Source organism: Bos taurus, chromosome 19 (assembly GCF_002263795.3).
Source record: "Bos taurus isolate L1 Dominette 01449 registration number 42190680 breed Hereford chromosome 19, ARS-UCD2.0, whole genome shotgun sequence".
NCBI classification, from domain to species: domain Eukaryota; kingdom Metazoa; phylum Chordata; class Mammalia; order Artiodactyla; family Bovidae; genus Bos; species Bos taurus.
The window spans coordinates 29,015,890-29,037,103 of NC_037346.1; the positions used below are offsets into that span (position 1 = coordinate 29,015,890).

Sequence of the window (21,214 nt, forward strand, 5' to 3'; positions counted from 1 at the left end):
AATCTGTATGGGGGAATCCATTCATCCATCTAATTCATGTTTTCTGAGCATCTTCCATGAGTCAAGTGTGGGGATGCATCTGTGAACAAGACCATACTGGCTCTTAGGGCATTCAATGTATATGTACCCAAGGAGACAAACAGAAAAACCAACTATTTATCAATACAATTAGAGCTATACTAAAGGGCTTCCCTGGTAGCTCAGCTGGTAAAGAATCCCCCTGCAGTGCAGGAGACCCCAGTTCAATTCCTGGGTTGAGAAATTCCCCCTGGAGAAGGCATAGGCTACCCACTCTAGTATTCTTGGGCTTCCCTAGTGACTCAGATGGTAAAGAATCCGTCTACAATGTCAGAGATCTGGGTTCAATCCCTGGGTTGGGAAGACCCTCTGGAGGAGGGCATGGCAACCCCACTCCAGTATTCTTGCCTGGAGAATGTCTATGGACAGAGGAGCTTGGCGGGCTACAGTCCGTGGGGTCACAAAGAGTCAGACATGACTGAACGACTAAGCACAATCGGTACACAGAAAAGCAGAAAATGTTGCCTGTTCCCAGGGCGGCTTTCATGACACCTGTTCGGTTGTTACTTGCAGACTGGCCAAGTCCACACTGGTCCTCATCCCTTTATTGGGCGTTCATGACATTCTCTTCTCTTTCATCACTGATGATCAAGTTGAAGGATTTCCAAGACATATACGACTCTTCATTCAATTGACTCTGGGCTCCTTCCATGTAAGTAGATGTCTGAACAAGGACTTCTTGCCTTTGTAGAAAGCCTAATGCCTTTGATCCAAACAGACTCAGAATTTCAAGAGCCTGCAGGTGGAAAAAGAGTTCAAGTAATGGCAGGATTGATCAGCGAGGGCCTTTCAAATTAGGAGAGTGTGGAGAGGGACATGTTGCTTTAATCTTGCCAGCATGACTTGGTGACTACAAAAGGGAAAGTGGTTTGTTTCCTGCTCTGTAATAGTTGGTGTGACTCACAATCATTTTCTTTGCGAGGGTCAGCATGGAGTCTTTTATTAAGTGCCTATTTTTGCTGGGTTCTCCACAGAGTTTGTGCAAAATGAACAGTGAGTAGAGACCAGGAGGCTCTTGAACCTTGACAGTTATGTGGGAGCTGAATCTAGAAACAAGAGGCCAGCTGTGGTTGAGGTACCTAGGCATTTTGCTCATCCATTGCTTAAACTGTCATCCATTACTTAGTGGATTAAAATGACAGTCATGTTTATTATTTCTCATGATTCTGGGGGTCAGCAATCCAGGTAGGACATAGTAGGTCTGTTTCATCTTTCTTTCATGGGATTCATGGGCTTAACTTTCTAGATGACTTCCCCACTCATCTAGAGCCTAAGCTTTGCAGACTTGGATGGCTGAGGCTGGCTGAAGTGATTTTCTGTGCTGTGCTCAGCCATGTCTGACCCTTTGCAACCCCATGGACTGTAGCCAACCAGGTTCCTCTGTCCAGGGGATTCTCCAGGCAAGAATACTGGAGTGGACTGCCATTTGCTTCTCCAGTAGATCTTTCTGACCCAGGGATCAAACCCACGTTTCTTGCATCTCCTGCATTGGCAGGTGAACTCTTTGCCACCAGAACTGGTTTTGTTTGGGTCAAAATAAATGTCATTGAAGCCTCACATTCTCACTGTGAGGGAGTGATTATTCTATCGTTTTATAGTTGAAACATCTGTGGCTCAGAGGAACTTTTGCATATGCTAACAAGTAGCAGAGATGAGATTTGCATTCAGAGATTAAGCCTTGCTTGTAACCACTGTGCAGGAGGGCTTCTCAGGTGCTCTGTGAAGGTCAGAACCAAGTTTCCTATAGCAGTCTCTTTTTTAGTATTTATTTATGTATCTGGCTGCACCTTGTCTTAGTTGAGGCATGCAGAATCTTCTGGTTGTGCCGTGTGAACTCTAGTTGCTGCATGTGGGACCTAGTCCCCTAACCAGGGATTGAACCTGGATTCCCTGCACTGGGAGCATGGAGTCTTAGCCACTGGACCACCAGGGAAGTCCCTGTATCAGAGTCCTGAAGCCACTAGCAGACACTCTCAGGTACTGAGAGTCTGTGGGCAGAGTGAAGAAAATGCTCCTGACCACTGCACACTCACCAGAGGCCAGGGAGACAGAGCCTGAGGTACGGTAGGGATCACTGGACAATGGCTCTTTTTCCCTTCTGTTAGAGCTGAATTGCATGTAGTTTTGAACAGAGAGCACACACTGATAATTTTTTGCATTTTGAAACCATGTTTATTTCAATCTTTTTTGGGGATTGCAAAGGCTATATAGTTTAGTCATTTGGGTTTCCTATGTTGCTTGGTCTTAATCTTCTTTAAAAAGTAATCCCAAACGAGAAATGACAACAACAAAACAAAAGCCCACAGCTGTTCTGTCAGAAGTATCTGGTGCCCTTTTTTCCTCAGAGAGCTTGATCCCCTCGATCAGCTGATCTCAAGTACCCAAAGCCAGCTGAAGATCAGACACTCATGTGGGGTCTTGTGGGTCAGATTTCTGAGAAAGAATCCTAGCCTATCAAACTCTCTGGTGACTGGAAACATGTTTGGTCACCCGTTATTGTGTAACAAACCAGGCCCCATCATAGCTTGAAGCAGTAACTATGTTATTATCCTGAATGAGTCTGTGAGCTGGGCTGTCAGAGCGATCCTTTTGATACATGTCATCTTTGAATGAGGCTGCAAACATCTGAAGGTTGGATTGGTCTGGAACATCCAAGACAGCTCATTCACACGCTGGACGTTGCCATGGGCTGTCGTCTGGGAGCTCTGCTGAGGATATGGATCAGAGAGCCTCCATCCTCCTCCACGTGGCTTCTTCATGTATCTTGTGCGCCTCGAAGCATGGCAGCTGGACTCCCAGAACATCCCCAGAGCAAGTGTTCTAAGAGGGAGGGCCAGAATTCCCAGAATGTCACTTCCCACCACATTGTGCTCATAGGAGGAGTCACAAGGTCATCCCAGCCTCGAGGGAAGGGAAGATAAGATCCACCTCTTGATGTTCGAAGTCACATAAAGGGATGGAGAAAACATTGGGGCGGTCTCTGGAGACCAGCTACTGCACTGATCACTTGGTCCTGCAGCCCTGCTCCCCCGGAGCACTGCCAAGGAGGGTGAGGAATCAGATGGGCTCTCCAGAGAGAGACAGAAGCACACTGAGAGCCTCATGCCGGGGCAGAGGCTGCCCTCCTGAATAACCCTGTGCTCTTCCCTCCAGGCCACCGGGCAGAGGTGGGAGCTCAGGTGAGCAGGTGCATTATCAGGGGGCTGTGTCTTAGTGGCTCCACCACAGGAATCAGCACTGGACCCAACAGTTTCCTTTTCTTACTGCTTCGGCATTCAGAAAATGAAGATCATGGCATCTGGTCCCATCTGCTGCTGCTGCTGCTAAGTCGCTTCAGTTGTGTCCGACTCTGTGCGACCCCATAGATGGCAGCCCACCAGGCTCTGCCGTCCCTGGGATTCTCCAGGCAAGAACACTGGAGTGGGTTGCCATTGCCTTCTCCATTGTGTGAAAGTGAAAAGTGAAAGTGAAGTCACTCAGTCGTGTCCAACTTGTAGCAACCCCATGGACTGCAGCCTACCAGGCTCCTCCATCCATGGGATTTTCTAGGCAAGGGTACTGGAGTGGCTTGCCATTGCCATCACTTCATGGCAAATATGGGGAAACAGCAGAAACAGTGACAGACTTTATATTTTTGGGCTCCAAAATCACTGCAGATGGTGATTGCAGCCATGAAATTAAAAGATACTTACTCCTTGGAAGGAAAATTATGACCAACCTAGATAGCATATTAAAAAGCAGAGACATTACTTTGTCAACAAAGGTCCGTCTAGGCAAGGCTATGGTTTTTCCAGTAGTCATGTATCGATGTGAGAGTTGGACTATAAAGAAAGCTGAGTGCTGAAGAATTGATGCTTTTGAACTGTGGTGTTGGAGAAGACTCTTGAGAGTCCCTTGGACTGCAAGGAGATCCAACCAGTCCATCCTAAAGGAGATCAGTCCTGGGTGTTCATTGGAAGCACTGATGTTGAAGCTGAAACTCCAATACTTTGGCCACCTGATGCGAAGAGCTGACTCATGTGAAAATACCCTGATGCTGGGAAGGATTGAGGGCAGGAGAAGGGGATGACAGAGGATGAGATGGTTGGATGGCATCACTGACTCAATGGACATGGGTTTGGGTGGACTCTGGGAGTTGGTGATGGACAGGGAGGCCTGGCGTGCTATGATTCACGGGGTCACAAAGAGTCGGACACGACTGAGCGATTGAACTGAACTGCTTTGGTGGGCGGGGGGGCTTCGCTCTCCCAAGGTCTTATTGCTTAGAGGATTTCATCAGCCTCCCGCTGCTGTCAAGGGATCTGTGGAGAGACTACCACGTGGTGGTGACATATGGAGTGAGAGCCATCTGCTCGGGGGGCTGAGCCCTTCACACCTGCTTCATCTAGAACAAAAATTAACCAGACTCCAGGATGTTCCTCCAACCATGACTCGGGAACGTGAAGTGAAAGACACGCTTGTGTTGTGGAATCCTATTGTAGCCAACTGATTCATGAGAGTCCCAGCACTCTGTTCTAATATCCTAGACCCAGAGGCAAATAACACCTGCCCTGCCAACTGCACAGAGCAGCTCTGACCCTCCAAGGAGACCGAGTGTGTGAGAATGGTAAACTGGTTGCACTGTGCCCCCTTTAGGAGCCCTAGAGCAGAGCCATTCTGGAGCCATGGAATAAACAAAGGTGCCTGGGAGAAGGAAAATTCCTGGCCCCTGGGCAGAATCCAAACACGTGACTGATGTCGTGTCAGCCCGCGTGGCGATCTCTGGCTTCCCTGAGAACGAGCATAAAAATCTACCCCCCCCCCCGCCAGAACAACATTTTATAATTCCTTTTCAAGTCTAGCTCTGTTCCCAGCACCAAACCTCCCACCCTAGCAACAGCAGATGAGAGAAATGTTATCAAGAGGGATGGAAGAGTCAGCCTACACCATGACCTTCACTCTCTGTTTGGAAATGTGTCCTTTGCTTGTGAGTCCTGGCATTTTATGATGTTCTTCCCATAAACACTCAAGCCCTTGGGTCCTGCACACATATGGATCTCCAGTGATTCAGACACACAGTCTAAGTCCCAGAGACTCTCGTGTCTCAGGGAAAGCCATAGCAGTACCGCCGAAACCCATCTCTTGACAATCTCCAGCCTCAACTTTTCTCTATGTTGGCCTCATCCTCAGATGGGATCACTCTGCGTGGCTGGGAGAGATGCCCTTGAGTGTCTCCAGACTGACTTTGACTCTGAAGTTGGCCAATGTGGGGAAGAGATGAAGCCTTCTTTGTTAGTGAAAAGAATTGTGATTGAGCCTGCTAGGGTCACATGACCATTTGAGCAGCTTATGGTGGTGATAGCTTTCATAGAAGATGAGGACTGCATGATTGACAGCCCTGCCAGAGCCCAGGGAGTGGGGAAGGGTCAGGAAAGGATGCAAGTTAGGCAAAAAACAAAAATATTTTAACTGCCCACTATGGACAAGTAGAAATGGGACATTTGCCTTTTTCAGTATTTGTATAATTGAATAAATGATGTTGGGCTTCCCCTGGTGACTCAGATGGTAAAGAAACTGCCTGCAATGCAGGAGACCTGGGATTGATCCCTGGGTCAGGAAGATCCCCTGGAGAAGGGAATGACAACCCACTCCAGTATTCTTGCCTGGAGACTCCCATGGACAGAAGAGCCTGGCAGGCTACAGTCCATGGTGTTGCAAAAAGTCAGACACGACTGAGCAACTAACACACTCACGCACATCATTGACCTATGACCACCTAAGCCAATGCCTTGGCTGATATGGGTGGTGGGTGTCAAAGAAAGAAGAGACCCCATGGAAATCCGAGTTAACGTCACCAGTACGTACTAACTAGACTAACTCTAGTTAGCACAAGCGAGTAGCTGCCTGCCTCTTGTAGAAGCTGCTGAGACTAGGGCTGGCCTGCGGACATTCCAAGTGACCCTCAGACACATCTTCTACTGAGTAGAACTTCACACCACCTCTTCCTTTCATTCCAGGGGCTACTGGTGGCCTCGCAGTATTGCTTTGCTAATGGAGAGGTAAGTTTTCTGTGCTAACTTCTAGCTTCCTGCGAGGCTGGGGCTGGCATCCTGCTGCCCCCTGGAGGGTTCAGTTTATATGACAGTGCCATGGGGAGACATGCAGTGACTAGCATGTGTTGGGACAAATGGGCACCTCGGGTGTCCAGTGGAGAGAAGAGGCAGCTGAGGCTCCGGGGACAAGGTGTTGGGGTGAGTTTTCTTTACAGAACCCAACCATGGTCCCGCTGGAGCTATGCCAGGCAGGAGGATCAAAGTGTGATAGAGGGAACCAGCTGCAAGTCTAGAGTCCAGAAATTCGCATCAAGCTGTGAAGACTCACCCGCTTAGGAGCTGTGTGTTAGGTCACCATGGCTCTTGGAACCTCAGTCTGTAAATGGGAGTAGGAACAGTCCCTGCCCTGCAGTGTTACCCTGGGGCGCTGGTGGTAAAGTTTCTCTGCCTCGTAACAATGGTTACATTTATTATTGTTGCAGAGCCCCAGTCAGCCCTCTGCTCCTTTGGAAACAGGCTTGAAAGGGGGAAGGGCCCAGGCTGGAGCAGTTTGCTCCTGACTTAGGAGCCAGTGGGATTTCTAGCTCCCTTTCATCCTCCCCTCTCCCCACCCCAGGTTTAAATATTGATCTCTGCCTCCTTCCACTAGAATGTACGCTGCTTGACAGCAAAACCTCGTCTGTCTTGCTCACTGCTGCCTTTTCTATATCTTCACACAGGGACCCTTGATTCATCAGGCAGGCCTCAAATGCCACCTTGACACAGTCCTTTTCTAGACACTGTTACCTCCTCCCGTGGTCCTGCTTAACAGCCTTGGGTGTTACTACCCTCTGCTCTGCTCAAATGTGTCTGTTTGCTTCTCTGTTCCTTTCCCCTAGTGAGAACGCAAGTTTCTGTAGGGTGGTCCTGAGTAGCCACTCAACACGCATTTGCTGAGTGGATGCAGGATTCAATGATTCCCGGGCAGTAACCTTGCTCTCTTCTCGCCTGGCAGGTGAAGGCTGAGCTGCGAAAACAGTGGGCCCGCTTCTTGCTAGCCCACCACTCAGGCTGCAGGGCCTGGGTGCTGGGGAAGAACTTCCGATTCCTGGGGAAATGTCCCAAGAAGCTCTCTGAGGGGACCAACTCCGGGTCGCTGCAGAAGGCGCGGCCCTGGCCTGGTGGTGGGCGGCTCCTGCACTTGACCAAGGAGGGCCTAGGGGTGGCAGGCACCCCGCCTCGTCAAGGCCACGCAGCCTGGCCCCGTGGCAGCAGCCTGTCGGAGAGCAGCGAGGGCTACTTCACCCTGGTGCACACCATGGAGGAGATCTTCAAGGAGAGTGAGATCTAGGCAGGAGCCCACTGCACCAGTTCCCACGGACTCCTGAGCACTTGAAGGAGGCGGCGGCCAAGCTGGATGGTGCAGGGTGAGCATCATTCTGGTACATCCAGCTCTCTCCAACACCATGACTCTTTCCAGGCTTTCCCTGCTCCGTAGACAGAGGCTGCATACCCTCACCACTTCTGCCTGCCCTTGTCATTCACATCACCCCTGCAGGTGTGTTTTCCAAAATGACCATTAGCCTCCCAGGCTGGCCCTAAATTCGCCTGAGGACTCAGAAAGATGTCTGGTCTGAAACAGAGGCCAGCGCTCACCAGGTATCCATCTGAAGTCGGGAGCAGGGTGTCCCAGGACCACCTGCCAAGTGTTTCACATGCAGAGTCTGACTCATTCACAGCAAAGATACTGAGAGCGCACCTGAGCACTTAGATGGCCGGTGATGGGACTTTTATAACAAGCAGCCCAGGCAATTCTGATGCAAGCCTACATTCTGAAAATCCAGGGCAGGATGTGCTGGAACTAGAAACCCCTCTGAGCTGGCCGCTGGTCCAGCGAGGCCTGTGGTATTCTGCATTCAGCGGTTAGGCTGTGACCTGCCTGCCCTCCTTCTCTGACAGTGCAGATCCCACTCCATGGAAGTTCTGTTTGACCCGAGACAAGCCCATCTTTCCTTGGAGCGTTGGCCCCAGCTCCCAGAGCCCCTCTGAAAGTTGCCATTGGTTGTTTTCTCGCCTTTCTGGCTCCACCTGCCTTTCTGAGTTTGACTTCAAGCGTTACTTGACTCTGCTGTGTTTGGTTTGCCATCAATGGCTGTACCTGCTTCCCTGGGGGGTTTACCCACTGCTCCCCCTAAGTCCCCACTGATAAGAATTCTACTCCGCCTATGGAAATTGATGCTAAGAGCCAGAGGGTACCCAGTTGAATGAGAGGACTATGGGTGATCTGGACATGTCAAGGTGGTGCTGAGGAGGGCCAGGGCTAGGGAACCCAGTCTGCCGATGGGGAATGAGTTGTGCTACAGGCCCTGAGTGGAGGATGTTTCTGGAGGCAGAGGAGGGCCCAGGCTTAGGGACAAATTCAGTGACTGAAACTGTAAGGCGAGAGGCTGAGGGAAGGTCAAAGGAGGAATGCGCTATGGAAATAGGGTTTTGGTGTTTAGGAGTGTTGCTTTTATTATATGTGAACTGTACATGAGTGGGTGGGTGGGATATATTGCTGTGGGGCCAAATCCTGCCTTATTTTAGGGGGACGGGAGGTATGACGCTTATCAAGTATGGTTGCCAGATTCAACAGTTAAAAATACACAATCCTCAATTAAATTTGAATTTTGGATCAGTGAATAATAGTATTGTCTAAGTATATCCCATGGGATATATTTTATGTGAAATTCAAGTCTAATTGTACATCTGGTACGTCACCTGGCAACTCCATTGTCAAGGACACTTGGCATCAGGACAGGGACCAGGGAGAGGCAAGTGAGGAGCGCAGTTCAGGTACAACATTGAAGAGAGTACTAAAAATAAAAACAAAAACAAAACTCCACAACTGTCAAGTACTATTTTAATGTGATAACAAAGCAACGACGATTCTGTGAGCTACAGGCCATGACCATTCATAAAAATGATATTTTACTGGAACCAGGCCACGATGAGGGTGGAGTAAGCGGGACCATGAGATATAAACGCAGGGTCTGGTCCTGACTTTTAAAATTTTTGAGACACTTCCCCGGTGGTCCAGTGGTTAAGACTCCACGCTTCCACTGCAGGGCGTGTGGGTTCTATCCTGGTCAAAGAACTAAGACCGTACATGATGCAGAATGCAGCCAGAAAAAAATTTTGAATGTTTTGCTCATAATGGACATTTTAACATTAATTTTTATTTTAAAATGATTACATCAAAGTATTATCTTGATTACTGAGCTTTTGGTCACCCACCTTACATTTTGCACCTGAAGTGCCCATCTTCCCCTCCTCCCAGGCCTGGCTCTGCTCTGCACCAGGGGAAACTGAAGCATTGACCTTAGGCAAGTATAGAGCCAAGCAAAGGTTTCTTTTTTGTGTCCAGATTATCCACAATTCAATCATTAAGATATATGCCCTAGTTTTTTCATTCTGTAAAAGTCTCTTCTGTTTCTCACTGGCTTATTAGCACCTAGAAAGCTGGGCTGTGTGAATTCCTAGCTGGTTCCCAGCATAGCTGGTTGAGAACAGGTTCAGAACACATCCGTCAAAGGAAACAAAGATATGTCTTGGGAGCACTGGATGCTATTGAGAGTCAGTTATTCAGGGCCCGGCCATTTATAAAAGGGACTTTTAAAAAAGTGTTTGTAAATAAGTCCTCCCCACTCACTCCACAAATGGGGTGCCACACACAGACTGCTTGCTTTTGTTCTGCTAATGATTAAAATAAGTTTTTCAATTGGATTTGTGTTTTGTCTCTTCTTTTCCATTGGTTTCTCACTGGAGCTGAAGGTTTCCACCCCTGGAGAACCTGGTGCACTGCTCCTGGCCAGGAATGGGGAAAAGAGCTGCGGTAATAAGCCTGGGGATAATAAACCTGGGGGGTCCACTGTCTCAGGGACCAAGAGGAGTGGACAGAGGGGTAGGGGAGAGAAGTAGAGGTCAGATGTCAAAAGCGTAGAAGGCAGGTGTCTGCCTTCTCTAGATTGCTCCCTAGATCATTCACTTTGCTGTTGTTTTAAAGATCCTGCCTAGGGACTTCCCTGGTGGTCCAGTGAAGAATCCACCTGCCAGTGCAGGGGACACGGGTTTGATCCCTGGTCCCAGAAGATTCCACATGCAGGGGGGAAAATAGGCCTGGGCATCACAATTGCCGAGGGTGCCCTAGAGTCTGTGCTCCACAACAAGAGAAACCCTCCCCCAGCAATGATGAGTAGCCCCTGCTTGCTGCAACTAGAGAAAGCCTGTGCACAGAAATGAAGACCCAGCACAGCCTAAATTAAAAAAAAAAAAATCCCACCTAGTGGGTCTCTATTCTGGCTTTGCAATTACTGGAACATTGCAATTCTAGAAACATTGATGGCTAGTGAGCCCAGAAGGCACACCAGCAGCCCGGCACACAGCTTGGGAAAGAGCACTGGAGTGAGGCCTTGAGCCCTTTGCTTCTTTCCCTAGGCCACCCTGGGCCTTTCTTCTCCCCCGAGATGGCTCCTGGGTGGCCTCTATGTCTGATACTGGAGGGGCATCTTGGGCAGCTGGCTTCTCTCCTTCTGCCAAAACCGCTGGACTAGACGCTGTATAGCCATTCCCACTTCCAGCTCTGATGCTGTGCGATCCCAGAATTCTGTCCTATCAGGTCCAGGTAAAAACTATTGAGGCATTCTGGTGTAATCAAAGGGGCTCTGGTTCGAGTACTAACCCTACTCTTACTTTATGGCCTCAGTGTCCTCATCCATACTCTGGGGATATTAATAATAACACCCCCATCAATGAAATAATGCCCAGTATCCAGCAGAATGGCTGGCTCATAGGAAACACTGCATCCTTAAGTATTACGATAACTCTCAAGGCTGTCCTCCACAAAGAGCAGCACTTCTGGTGGCGGTGATTGAGCCTTTGCTGTTGCTAAAGCGAGGGTAATTCCCCCACACCAGCAGAGGGAGACTCCCCAGCCCCCGAGGGCTGCATACAGGTTGCTCAAGTGTCCGGAACATGTGCATATTTTTCTGACCTCGTCTTGGAACTTAAGGCTGAAGAATAAAAGAGCTTTCAAAACAAGGAACACAATGATCTTGAGAACCCGCAGGTGGAGCTCCGAGGTGTCCCAGGCTCTGGAGCTCTGATAAGGGAGTGTGAGCCAATGGGCAGCACTGGGCTGGCTTCCACTCATTAGTGGACCCTAACCAAGCCACTTGCTGACTCTGTGGCTCCTTTTCCTTGCCCCTAAAAAGTAGGGGCTGCGGGGACATCTGTCTTCACCTTGCATTGGATCAGAGCTGAACTGGTCATCCTCCCCCGAAACCAGCATCTCTCCCTGCTGTTTCCCACCTTGGTGGCTATCACCAGTGAAACCTATTGACATCACAATGAAAACCAGGTGAAAACCATTGAGGCATCTGGTGTAATCAAATGGATTACACTGGGCACCCAAGCCACAAACCTGGCTACTGACCATCCTTGCTCCTCCCTCTTCCCCTGAACCAGTCAGGTGGATCCTACTTTCTAAATATCTCCCAGCAGGTCGCGTTCTCTCCACCCCACTGCTGTTCCCCTGGCCCAGGCCACCTGGGCAATTATAGGAGTGTGATATCCAGGCCCCAGTCTTGCCTAATTTATTCCTATCCTGCGGGGGGTACCGGGGTAGTTCTCTTACAAACATAAATCCCTCCTACTTCCAACCCCACACAGCCCCCACTACGCCCATGGTGAACCCTAGGTCTTCCCCTGGCCTGCAGGGAAGTCCTTGCATGGTCTGGCCTCCCCCCGCCACCGCCTACTTTGGAAGCTTAACTCAGTTTGCTCTCCCCGCCTCCTCCCTCTGCTTTTGGGCTACACTGGCCTTCTCAGGGTCCTAGAACTTGAACTGCTCATACCCGACTCAGGGTCTCTAAGACACATCACTTTTCCACCCTCACATTTCCCCCACTCCAATCCCCTGGGTCTTAGTTGAAACGCCTCTTCATCCGGAACATCTTCCCCATCCCTGAACAAGTCAGCCCCGCCTACTGTATCTTCCCACAATGCTTTGCGTGTCTCCATGGTAACCTCACCACCCCTGCCGGCTTCTTCAAGGTCTATGGTCCCCTCTGCACCCTGAGCTGTACCAGAACAGGGCCGTGTCTCTTTCCTGCAGCGCCACAGTCCCCGCACCCTGGTCTGTGACTGCGACGGCGACACAGCCTTGTCCGTGAGGCTGAACCGACAGAAATATTTCCTTTTCCAGTTGGAGATTGACCAGTCAGCTGAGTGCCCGGCTCCTCTTGCATTTATTGGAACCTGCTTACCCAACAATCCACAAAGGAGCTTACATGGGGGCGGGGATATTTAGGGCTCCAGTGACCTATATTTAGGGCTCCTGTGACCTAATCCTGGAATTATTACGGAGGCCTGGGCTGGCGGGCTGGGGGGAGGGGAGGCGGGCAGTATAGTGGGCGGGACTTGGTGAATAGCTTAACGACACTTCCGTTTGGCAGGGAGGTGTGCAGGAGGGTTTAATGTGCTGTGGGTTGGAGGCCCTCCCGGCCCCGGGGGCGGTGTGTGTTTGTGTGCGTGCACATGTGTGCACAGGTGTGTTTATTTGAGAGGGGTGGGGAGGGAGGAGACCTGAGCAGTTGACATCAGAGTTTCTTTTCCTTCAGTTTCTCCTTCACTTTTTGAGGCTCGAATTGAATCAGTCGCAGAATTTCCTTATTGGCCAGGGTCCCTTCGATGAATTCTTTCTCTGTAAGTTTATCTGCAAGAGGAGAAAATAATACAGTCAGGATAGACTGTTTCCAGCTGCAATGAAGCTGATATTTGCAAGCATACCCAGAGTGGATGGCTCTATTATGAAAATACTGATCTCCTTGCCCCTGAGGACAACCCCACCCTCTAACTCTTTCCTAGGACCCCTGGACCTCCCGGTGAACCAACAATGAGAGGGTTTGTGACAGGCCCTGCAGGGTCTCCAGGAGGCTGGGCCAGTGCTGTGTCTCTTCTGATTGGTTGGCGATCCTTTCCTAGGCATCTCTGCATCCCTAATCCTAAAGGAGATCAGTCCTGGGTGTTCATTGGAAGGACTGATGTTGAAGCTGAAACTCCAATACTTGACCACCTAATGCGAAGAGCTGACTCATTTGAAAAGACCCTGATGCTGGGAAAGATTGAGGGCAGGAGGAGAAGGGGACGACAGAGGATGAGATGGCTGAATGGGATCACCGACTTGATGGACATGGATCTGGGTGAACTCCAGGAATTGGTGATGGACAGGGAGGCCTGGTGTGCTGCGGTTCATGGAGTCCCAAAGAGTCGGACACGACTGAGCAACTGAACTGAACTGAACTGAATCTACCTCCCCCTTTGGGACAAGAAAGGGCTTTGCCCCAACTATTGAATTCAGTTCTCTCCAGTTAAATGCACTCACTAAGCCCTTCCTCTGTGCCACTGTATATGGGGCTGAGGTCATTGCAGGGGGCAGAGGGCAGGGTGTAACACGGAAGGGAGTGAGATAATGCCCCTGGCCTGGGGAACTGTTGGTCTGATGGGGAGACAGTCACCTGTAGAAATGACTCTGTGCTGTGCTGCGCTTAGTTGGTCAGTTGTGTCTGACTCTTTGCAACCTCATGGACTGTATGTAGCCTGCCAGGGTCCTCTGTCCATGGGGATTCTCCAGACAAGAATACTGGAGTGAGTTGCCATGCCCTCCTCCAGGGGATCTTCCCAACCCAGGGATCAAACCCAGGTCTCTTGCATTGCAGGTGGATTCTTTACTGTCTGAGCCACCAGGGAAGCCCAGAAATGACTCTGCTGCTGCTACTGCTGCTAAGTTGCTTCAGTCATGTCTGACTCTGTGCGACCCCATAAACGGCAGCCCACCAGGCTCCCCCGTCCCTGGGATTCTCCAGGCAAGAACACTGGAGTGGGTTGCCATTTCCTTCTCCAATGCATGAAAGTGAAAAGTGAAAGTGAAGTCGCTCAGTCGTGTCTGACTCCTAGCGACCCCATGGACTGTAGCCCACCAGGCCCCTCCATCCATGGGATTTTCCAGGCAAGAGTACTGGAGTGGGTTGCCATTGCCTTCTCCGAGAAATGACTCTAGAATGAGGCAAATGTTCCTCCCTGCTTATGGCGAGGCTCATAGTCCTGATGTACTAAATGCTCAATAAAGCTTGGCTTAGCTGAAGTGGGTTTCCATTGGCTTTTTATGTTCCAGGCCTTTTGAGTGACCTTAATCCTTCCTGGATTAGGATGCAGGTTCCTTGTGCAGGTCAGGGTGATGAAATGTGGGTTTTAAGGTCCCAGGTGCCCTATGAACCTCACTGATAGCTTGAAACTCCTACTCTCAGAAGCTGATTGTGGAGTGAAGCCTGGTCTTCAGATGGACCATGTGAAAACACAAGTCACCTGGCAGGAGTACCACTGCCTCCTGTGACATTCACTGGGGTCAATATTCAGGTCAGCAAGTAGCAGAACAAGGGATTCAGCACTTGCCAGACCCAGCAGGATGTCAAGATGGAGGTTAAAGAGCCAGAGGGGTGACATGCCACTGGGAGGCACCTGAAGCAGCCAGGAGAAGGTGTTCAAAGGGGAGATGACGTCTGGGTGAGGAAAGGGAGGTACCTACCCTTCAACATTTAAGGAGGCTCTCACTTTCAGCATCGTATGGGCACAGGGCTGGCATCTGAGAAGGGGGGTCTCCTTAAATCTTGTGCCAGGGCACCTCACATGCCTCACCCTAGTTCTGGCCCTAACGTCACAGATCTGGTTGCTAATCCACCTTCTCCCTGGACTGCAGATTAGTAGGGGCCTTCTTTAACATCCTCCATGGGTGTGTGACCTGGAACGCTGGTAAGAGACTCGCCCAGAGATCACAAATGGGCCGATACCAGCTCCTCAGATGTGTGTGGACCATGTAGTGTTTCATCAGTGGAGGCACTTCAGATTTTAAAAATCTCGATTGCTGGCTTCTCTTTAAAAAAAAAAAAGCAGACGATGAGGCCCCAACGGCTCTGTATTCCTATGTGGTAACAATTGACCAGAGGCCATAAAACCAGGCAGGCCCTCATGCCCCAGTGTTTGCCAGTTCCTATTGCTTCATTGGGCCACTGTCCACTTCTCTCACGTTCATCATCCCGGCCCCATTGGTCATTCGAGTTTGCAGTCCCCATCTGACACCAACCCCTCTCCTGTGTCCTTCCCGAGCTGGACATGGGCTTCAGGCACCAGCAGCCCCCACCGCCCAGTTCTGGAATCCATCACCGCTCGGTACAAGCTCACGCTCCCCATTGGCTGCTCTCAGCCAGACTGAACAGGGGAGGGAGCCAAGACAGGTCAGCTCCTGGCAGAAGGGGGCCCGAGGACACACCCTCAGCTTCACCAAGACTTTCTTAGCCCAGCCCTGCAGTTTAAGACTTCTCTTGCATCTGCCCATAAGCCGTTCATCTGCTTTGCAGTCTGATGGCCTTCCCAGCCTCCTGAATATCTCTCCTCATTTACCCTCATAGCACCCCCCACCCCCATCAATCTCTTGAGATTGAATTGAAATCTAATTCCATCTGATGGTGCTTGGGGGTTGGGAGGGGGGACCCAAACTAATGTCCTAAAGTAACACCATATAAATTGAGATCCCGCTTACTTGGGATGCCATGCTAATTCTGAAGTGAGCTTTACCCCATCCCAGCCATGCAGAAGGCTACTTGTTTGGTTTAAACAAGTAAACCAAAGTGTCCTAAAATAACAACACAAAACTGGGCACTCCATTCAAAAAGAAAGCAGTATGCTTGCAAAGCCTCAAAACTTGTCATTTGTATACAAAATGATGGGCTGTTGTCTTGATTTTTCACTCTTTCTTCAAAGTGGGTTAACTCTGTCCAAACAAAAGATGCTTTTTTTTCTTCCAAAGCACCCCATCATTTACAGCCTATGTTTGCCCCCAGAGAATCTTAGGCAGTGGTGGAGTTTTATGAGCAGTGGGAGGTGGTGACATTTTCAGTCAGTTCCAGAAGGGCCCACAACTGTCTGTTGACCATTCTTCTGCTGACCACCTCGCAGTGGGAGGAGGGGTCCTCCGTCCCACCTGGTCTCTGGACTGGGAAGGGTCAATCTCACTGGGGTCTCTAGGACATAGCCCGGGATGGTGAAATCAAGAGCTGGGAAGGAGAAGTCACTCACCATCATCCTTCTTGCCAAAGAATCCCCAGATCTTCTCTGCTCGCTTTTCCGGAGTGTTCTCGTCTTCTGGGAGATGCTTTGTGTCCTCAGGGCTGATCATTTTGAAGATAGCCTGCACCGAATTGAGGGGGAGCACCGGTCAGAAGTGATTCTGGGGGAACCCACATGGCTTGAGCAGGACGCTGAGGTTAAAATGCAGATGCCCAGGCCCCCCAACCCATTGGCCCCGACTGAATCCTCCCTAGTTCCTGAGAGTGGGAGGAGTCATCTGTACTATTAAGAAGGGGAAGGGAATGCGGGGGAGGGGTGAGGATGACTTTCCCTTCTTATTTTGTCCCTTTCTGCACAGTCTGAATTTCCTGACCATGCAGACATATTACTTTCATTGTATTAAAAAATGAAAATAAGAAGTAAAAGGCTTCCTGAAGGCTGCATTTTGAAAACTGGTACCTTTAACCTCACTGCCCAGAAGTGCATCAGACGGCTTTTTCTGAATCCAAGTGGTACTTTGGTTGCCTAGCAGGCTGGCCTATGGTGCGTGTGTGCTAAGTCACTTCAGTTGTGTCCGACTCTTTGCGACCCCATTAACTATAGCCTGCCAGGCTCCTCTGTCCATGGGATTCTCCAGATAAGAATACTGGAGTGGGTTGCCATGCCCTCCTCCAGGGGATCTTCCCGATCCAGGGATCGAACCTGTGTCTCTTACATCTCCTGCATTGGCAGACAGGTTTTTCAACAGCAGTGTCACATGGATTGCTTATGGTAATAAGGGCTAATGTTTGTGCCCTTTTCTAAGTGTCTTTACATGTAAACTCATGACAGCTTTATGAGGTGGGTGTTATTGGCCCATTTCACAGATGGAGAAACTGAATCAGCTGACTTGCTAGAATTCAGCCAACCAGAAGCAGAAAACTGGAGATTCTAACCCTGGCAAGTTTGATTCTAGAACCTCTGTGCTTGCATCTCATGCTATTCCTAGAATGTCTTGGAGAGCATGGTAGGGGCTGGGTAAGGCCTCTGGAAGCTCCTCCTTTACCCCTCTGCTTAGGGAGGGTAAAGCTCAAGGGTCCTTGTCACTTCCCTCTACTCTAGCTAATACAGGAGCTGAGTAGACAATGTCCAGCAAAGCAGGAAGTGCCTTCCGACATGTGGTCAGGGAAAGGGACAGGGTAGTCTTGATGTGCCCTTTCAGCTCCAGGTTACTAGGATTCCAGGAGGCTGGCCAGACCCAGAGTGCATGCTCAAGGTTGTGGCTCCCCCATCTTGAGTGTCCCAGTTTGCGACCTAAGTGTTGGGACTGGGACGCTGTGGAGACACCAGGGAACCAGCTGGGCAGGGGCAGTAATGCCCATGGAATTAACCTGGAGGGAAGAGCAGTGGCTTTAGAAACTCCTTTCAGCTCCCTGTGCTGCAGCAAGAGAAGCAAGGGAGTCAAAACCCGCAGCTGGGGCAGCTGCCTCACTGACAGTGCTCAGAGCCCCGAGGTACCCGGCACTGAAGTAAGGGCTTCCTCAAGTTCCTGAGCCAGGGACCCATGGGCAGGTCGGAAGGCTAAAGGCTGAGAGTGACTGGCTGCCCATCACCCTGCTTCTAAAACCAAGGGCACACTGTCAGGGCCTCCAGGAACGGACTGAGAAAGAACCATTACGTCCTCACCCTTGGGGGTGGGAGGTTCTGTGGTTTTCTGGATGCCCAGCTTGGTGGTGGTACATCAGAACCCTCAACAGATGACCGACTCCCAGGCCAGTTACCTTGGACATGGTGAATAGCAGAGGCTTGGCACGCTCTTGCATAGCCTCACCTGTGGACGTGCCCTTCTCTCTCTGCCTCCCCACACCTCCCACCCTCTCCTTCCTCCTTCCCTTCCCCTCTACCCCTTCATCTTCTTCCTCCTCCTTTCTCTGAAGAATCACCAACTCAGAGGCCTCTGCTGGGCTTGGCATCCTTTAGGTGGTTCTGAGGAGGTGGTCCCTGCCACAGGCCACCTGTCAATCCAGGGAGCTTGCTCTGCAGGCCCCACCCAGAGACCAGTGAGGTTTCTACACACACCTGCCCCTAACGGGAGGCCCAAGAAGGAGTCGCTGACCACAGCTGCATCCTTGACTGTTTTATCTACGGTTTTGCCTAATAAAGGTGGAAGAATTGGGTGAATGAAAGTGGGATTACAAATGCCTCAAAAATTATATAAAAGATGAAAAATATACTCTCTTTACAGGAGTGGGATTAGAGAAAGAAAGCAAGTGACATGGGTGGGGGTAGGGGGAAAATTCAATAAAATGATACTGAATGAAGGGAAAAAATGATATAATAGGGAAGAAATAGAAGTATCCTCGTTATCCAAAAATACAGGAACAGTTAAATAATTTTATGACATGTCTATAAGATGGAATTCTAAGCAGCTGTTAAAAACAATTTGATATTGAAAATATTCATAGTAAAATAGTGGCTGAAGAAAAGTATGATAAAACTATATGTGTATATGTCCTAATTCTAAAGTTGTTTTTAAATATATAGATAAAAGACTGGAAAGATACATGCCTATTTGTTGACAGTAGTTTTCTCTGGATGATGAAAGTAAAGGCAATTTGCATTTTCTTTTGCATAGGTTTCTAAATTGCATGCATTTTATATTAAATAAAACTACTTTTCAAACACCTAAACATCTTGGCAGATGATCTGATCCTGGGCCAACATATCTGAAACATGTTATGTCTCTAAAATGACTCGCAAGGGACATCCTTGGCTGTCCAGTTGTTAGGACTCGGGGCTTTCACTGCAGTGGCGATGGCCCCTGGTTCAATCCCTGTTTGGGGAAGTAAGATCCCAAAAGCCACAGGACCAAAATAAAATAAACATAAATACATAAATATATTGGGTTGGCCGAAAAGTTCGTTAGGGTTTGTCCATAAGATCTTATGAAAGGGACTTCCCTGGTGGTCCAGTGGCTAAGATTTTTGGGCTCCCAGTGCTGGGGGTGGGGTTGGTGTTCCACCCCTGGTCAGGGAACTAGACCTCACATGCCTCAACTAAGACCCCCCCTGCCCCCTGGAGCCAAATAAACAAACAAACAAAAAAAGAATCTGAGTGTGTCCTATTGGAGGTTCTGAAGGATGTTTTATTATTTTTAACACCTACTTATTTATTTATATTTTCTTAACTGCACTGCACAGCAGGTGGGATCTTATTTCCCTGACCAGGGATGGAAACCGTACCCCTCGCATTGGAATCCCTGGACAACCAGGGAAGTCCCTGAAGAACGCTTTAATGAAGAAAGGAAGAATGATGGGAGGGAAAGAAGGAAATGGTAAAGGTAAATAATAGAAAATACCCAGATTCTTCTTCTCTAGGAGGAAAATGAAGCTGTGGGAAGGTGCCCTGTGCTGTGCTTAGTCACTCAGTCGTGTCTGACTCTTTGCAACCCCATGGACTGTGGCCAGCCAGGCTCCTCTGTTTATGGGGATTCTCCAGGCAAGAATACTGTCCAGCCCTCTATTAATATTGATTTGTTGGAGACTCCTCCTGACCACGTTCTCAGAGCCACTGAGTCACCAACCTCGGGTGTCCACTCCCTCCTCCCTGCCAGGCCCCGGTGAGGAAATAGTAGCAGCCCAATTCCTCGAGACCCCCATCCCTCTCAGCCGGAGATGAGGAGGCTGACACTGACCGTGACAATCTCCAGCACCTCGTTCTTGCTGATGGTCCCATTGCCATCCACGTCATAGAGGGAGAAGGCCCACTCCAGCTTCTGGTTGGTCTTGCCCGCGCTGGTCATGTGTAGGGCGATGACATACTCCTTGAAGTCCAAGGTGCCATCGCTGTTGGCATCAAAGCTTCGGAACACGTGCTGGGCATAGGCCTTGGGGTCGGCCTCGGGGAAGAACTTGGAGTAGATGGTCTGGAACTCCTGCCGGGTGATCCGGCCACTGGGGCACTCCTTCAGGAAGGACTGGTACCAGGAGCTCAGCTCCTCCTCCGTGAACTTGGTGTTCAGCTGCAGCTCCTCCAGGATCTCCTTGGACAGGGCCCCACTCTTGCTGTTCCCCATGGGTGAGGTGGTGTGGGCCCGGCCGGGCTATCACTGCTGGGTGGATGGGAGCAATGGGGTCTCCTGGCTGCCGGGCTTGGTGCCGCAGGAGACAGTCGCACCCTGAGATGCTGATGGATTAGGCGGATTTGTGGCCGGGTCACCCCAGTACTTGGAGGGAGGAGGGGCCTGGAGCTTGCGGTTAGGGGAGGGAGGCGAGCTCCCAGAAGCCCCCTGAGATTAAAATAAAGAGCTGACAGCAGGAGGTCAATCCATCTTGGCCTTCTGGGAGGCCGGGACAGTAGATCAGAATCTTGAGACCTGAGGCCTCACCTAGGCCCCGCGGCCATCCCTACCTCACCCCCCACCGCTAGCTCTAGCTCTCTAAGAGCAAGGATGCTCCCTGCCTGTCTTCCGTTGCCCTAACTCTGAGAGTCTCTGCGGCAGGGGTGGTCCTATAATGCTGGGTTAGGAGTCAGGCTCTGGAACCAGCACAGGTTCAAACCTTAGCTTTGCAATTTACTAGCCGTGTGACCCTCTGGCGCATTTCTTTTTCTTTCATTTTTTAAAAATTGGAGTATAATTGATTTACAATGCTGCATTAGTTTCTGCTGTACAGTAGCGTGTGTCATCTGTAAGTGTACATACATCCACTCCCTCTCAAGCCTCCCTCGCACCGCCCTCCCCCGTCCCACCCCTCTAGCTCATCACAGAGCACCGAGCTGAGCTCCCTGACCTATACAGCGGCTTCAGGCATGTTTCTTAACCTGTCTCTGCCTAGAGTTCTCTTCTAATCTTTCACCTCCCTCATGGTTTTCCTTAAATGTTGCCTTCTCAGTAACAGCAGCACCCCCATCCCAACCACCAGCAAGCCCCAACTGTTTATCCTGCGTGGTTGTTCTTCCTCTCGAGCACACCTTCTGACTTAGTG

General features: G+C 50.1%; 2 protein-coding genes and 1 long non-coding RNA gene across 4 annotated transcripts in view; 2 read left to right on the plus strand and 1 right to left on the minus strand.

The window, feature by feature from the left end:
• The window catches only part of GLP2R (glucagon like peptide 2 receptor), a 42,828-nt gene extending 32,974 nt beyond the window's left edge, over positions 1-9,854 (plus strand). For both annotated transcript variants that reach the window (XM_005220435.5, XM_002695844.6), the window contains exons 11-13: positions 592-730; positions 6,075-6,116; positions 7,105-9,854. In XM_005220435.5, the coding sequence (XP_005220492.2) occupies positions 592-730; positions 6,075-6,116; positions 7,105-7,440 (517 nt within the window). In that variant the 3' untranslated portion in view covers positions 7,441-9,854. The remainder of the gene's footprint in view (positions 1-591; positions 731-6,074; positions 6,117-7,104) is intronic.
• Positions 9,855-12,357: 2,503 nt separating this feature from the next.
• Positions 12,358-20,365, minus strand: RCVRN (recoverin). The gene is given in 3 exon segments (NM_174165.2): positions 12,358-12,843; positions 16,260-16,371; positions 19,924-20,365. Coding segments are annotated over 3 exon segments (609 nt in total). The 5' UTR covers positions 20,305-20,365; the 3' UTR covers positions 12,358-12,727.
• On the plus strand, positions 12,722-14,271 carry LOC132343044 (uncharacterized). The gene is made up of 2 exons (XR_009491702.1): positions 12,722-12,833; positions 12,996-14,271. It is a non-coding gene; the product is annotated as an uncharacterized lncRNA (long non-coding RNA).
• Positions 20,366-21,214: the final 849 nt, after the last annotated feature.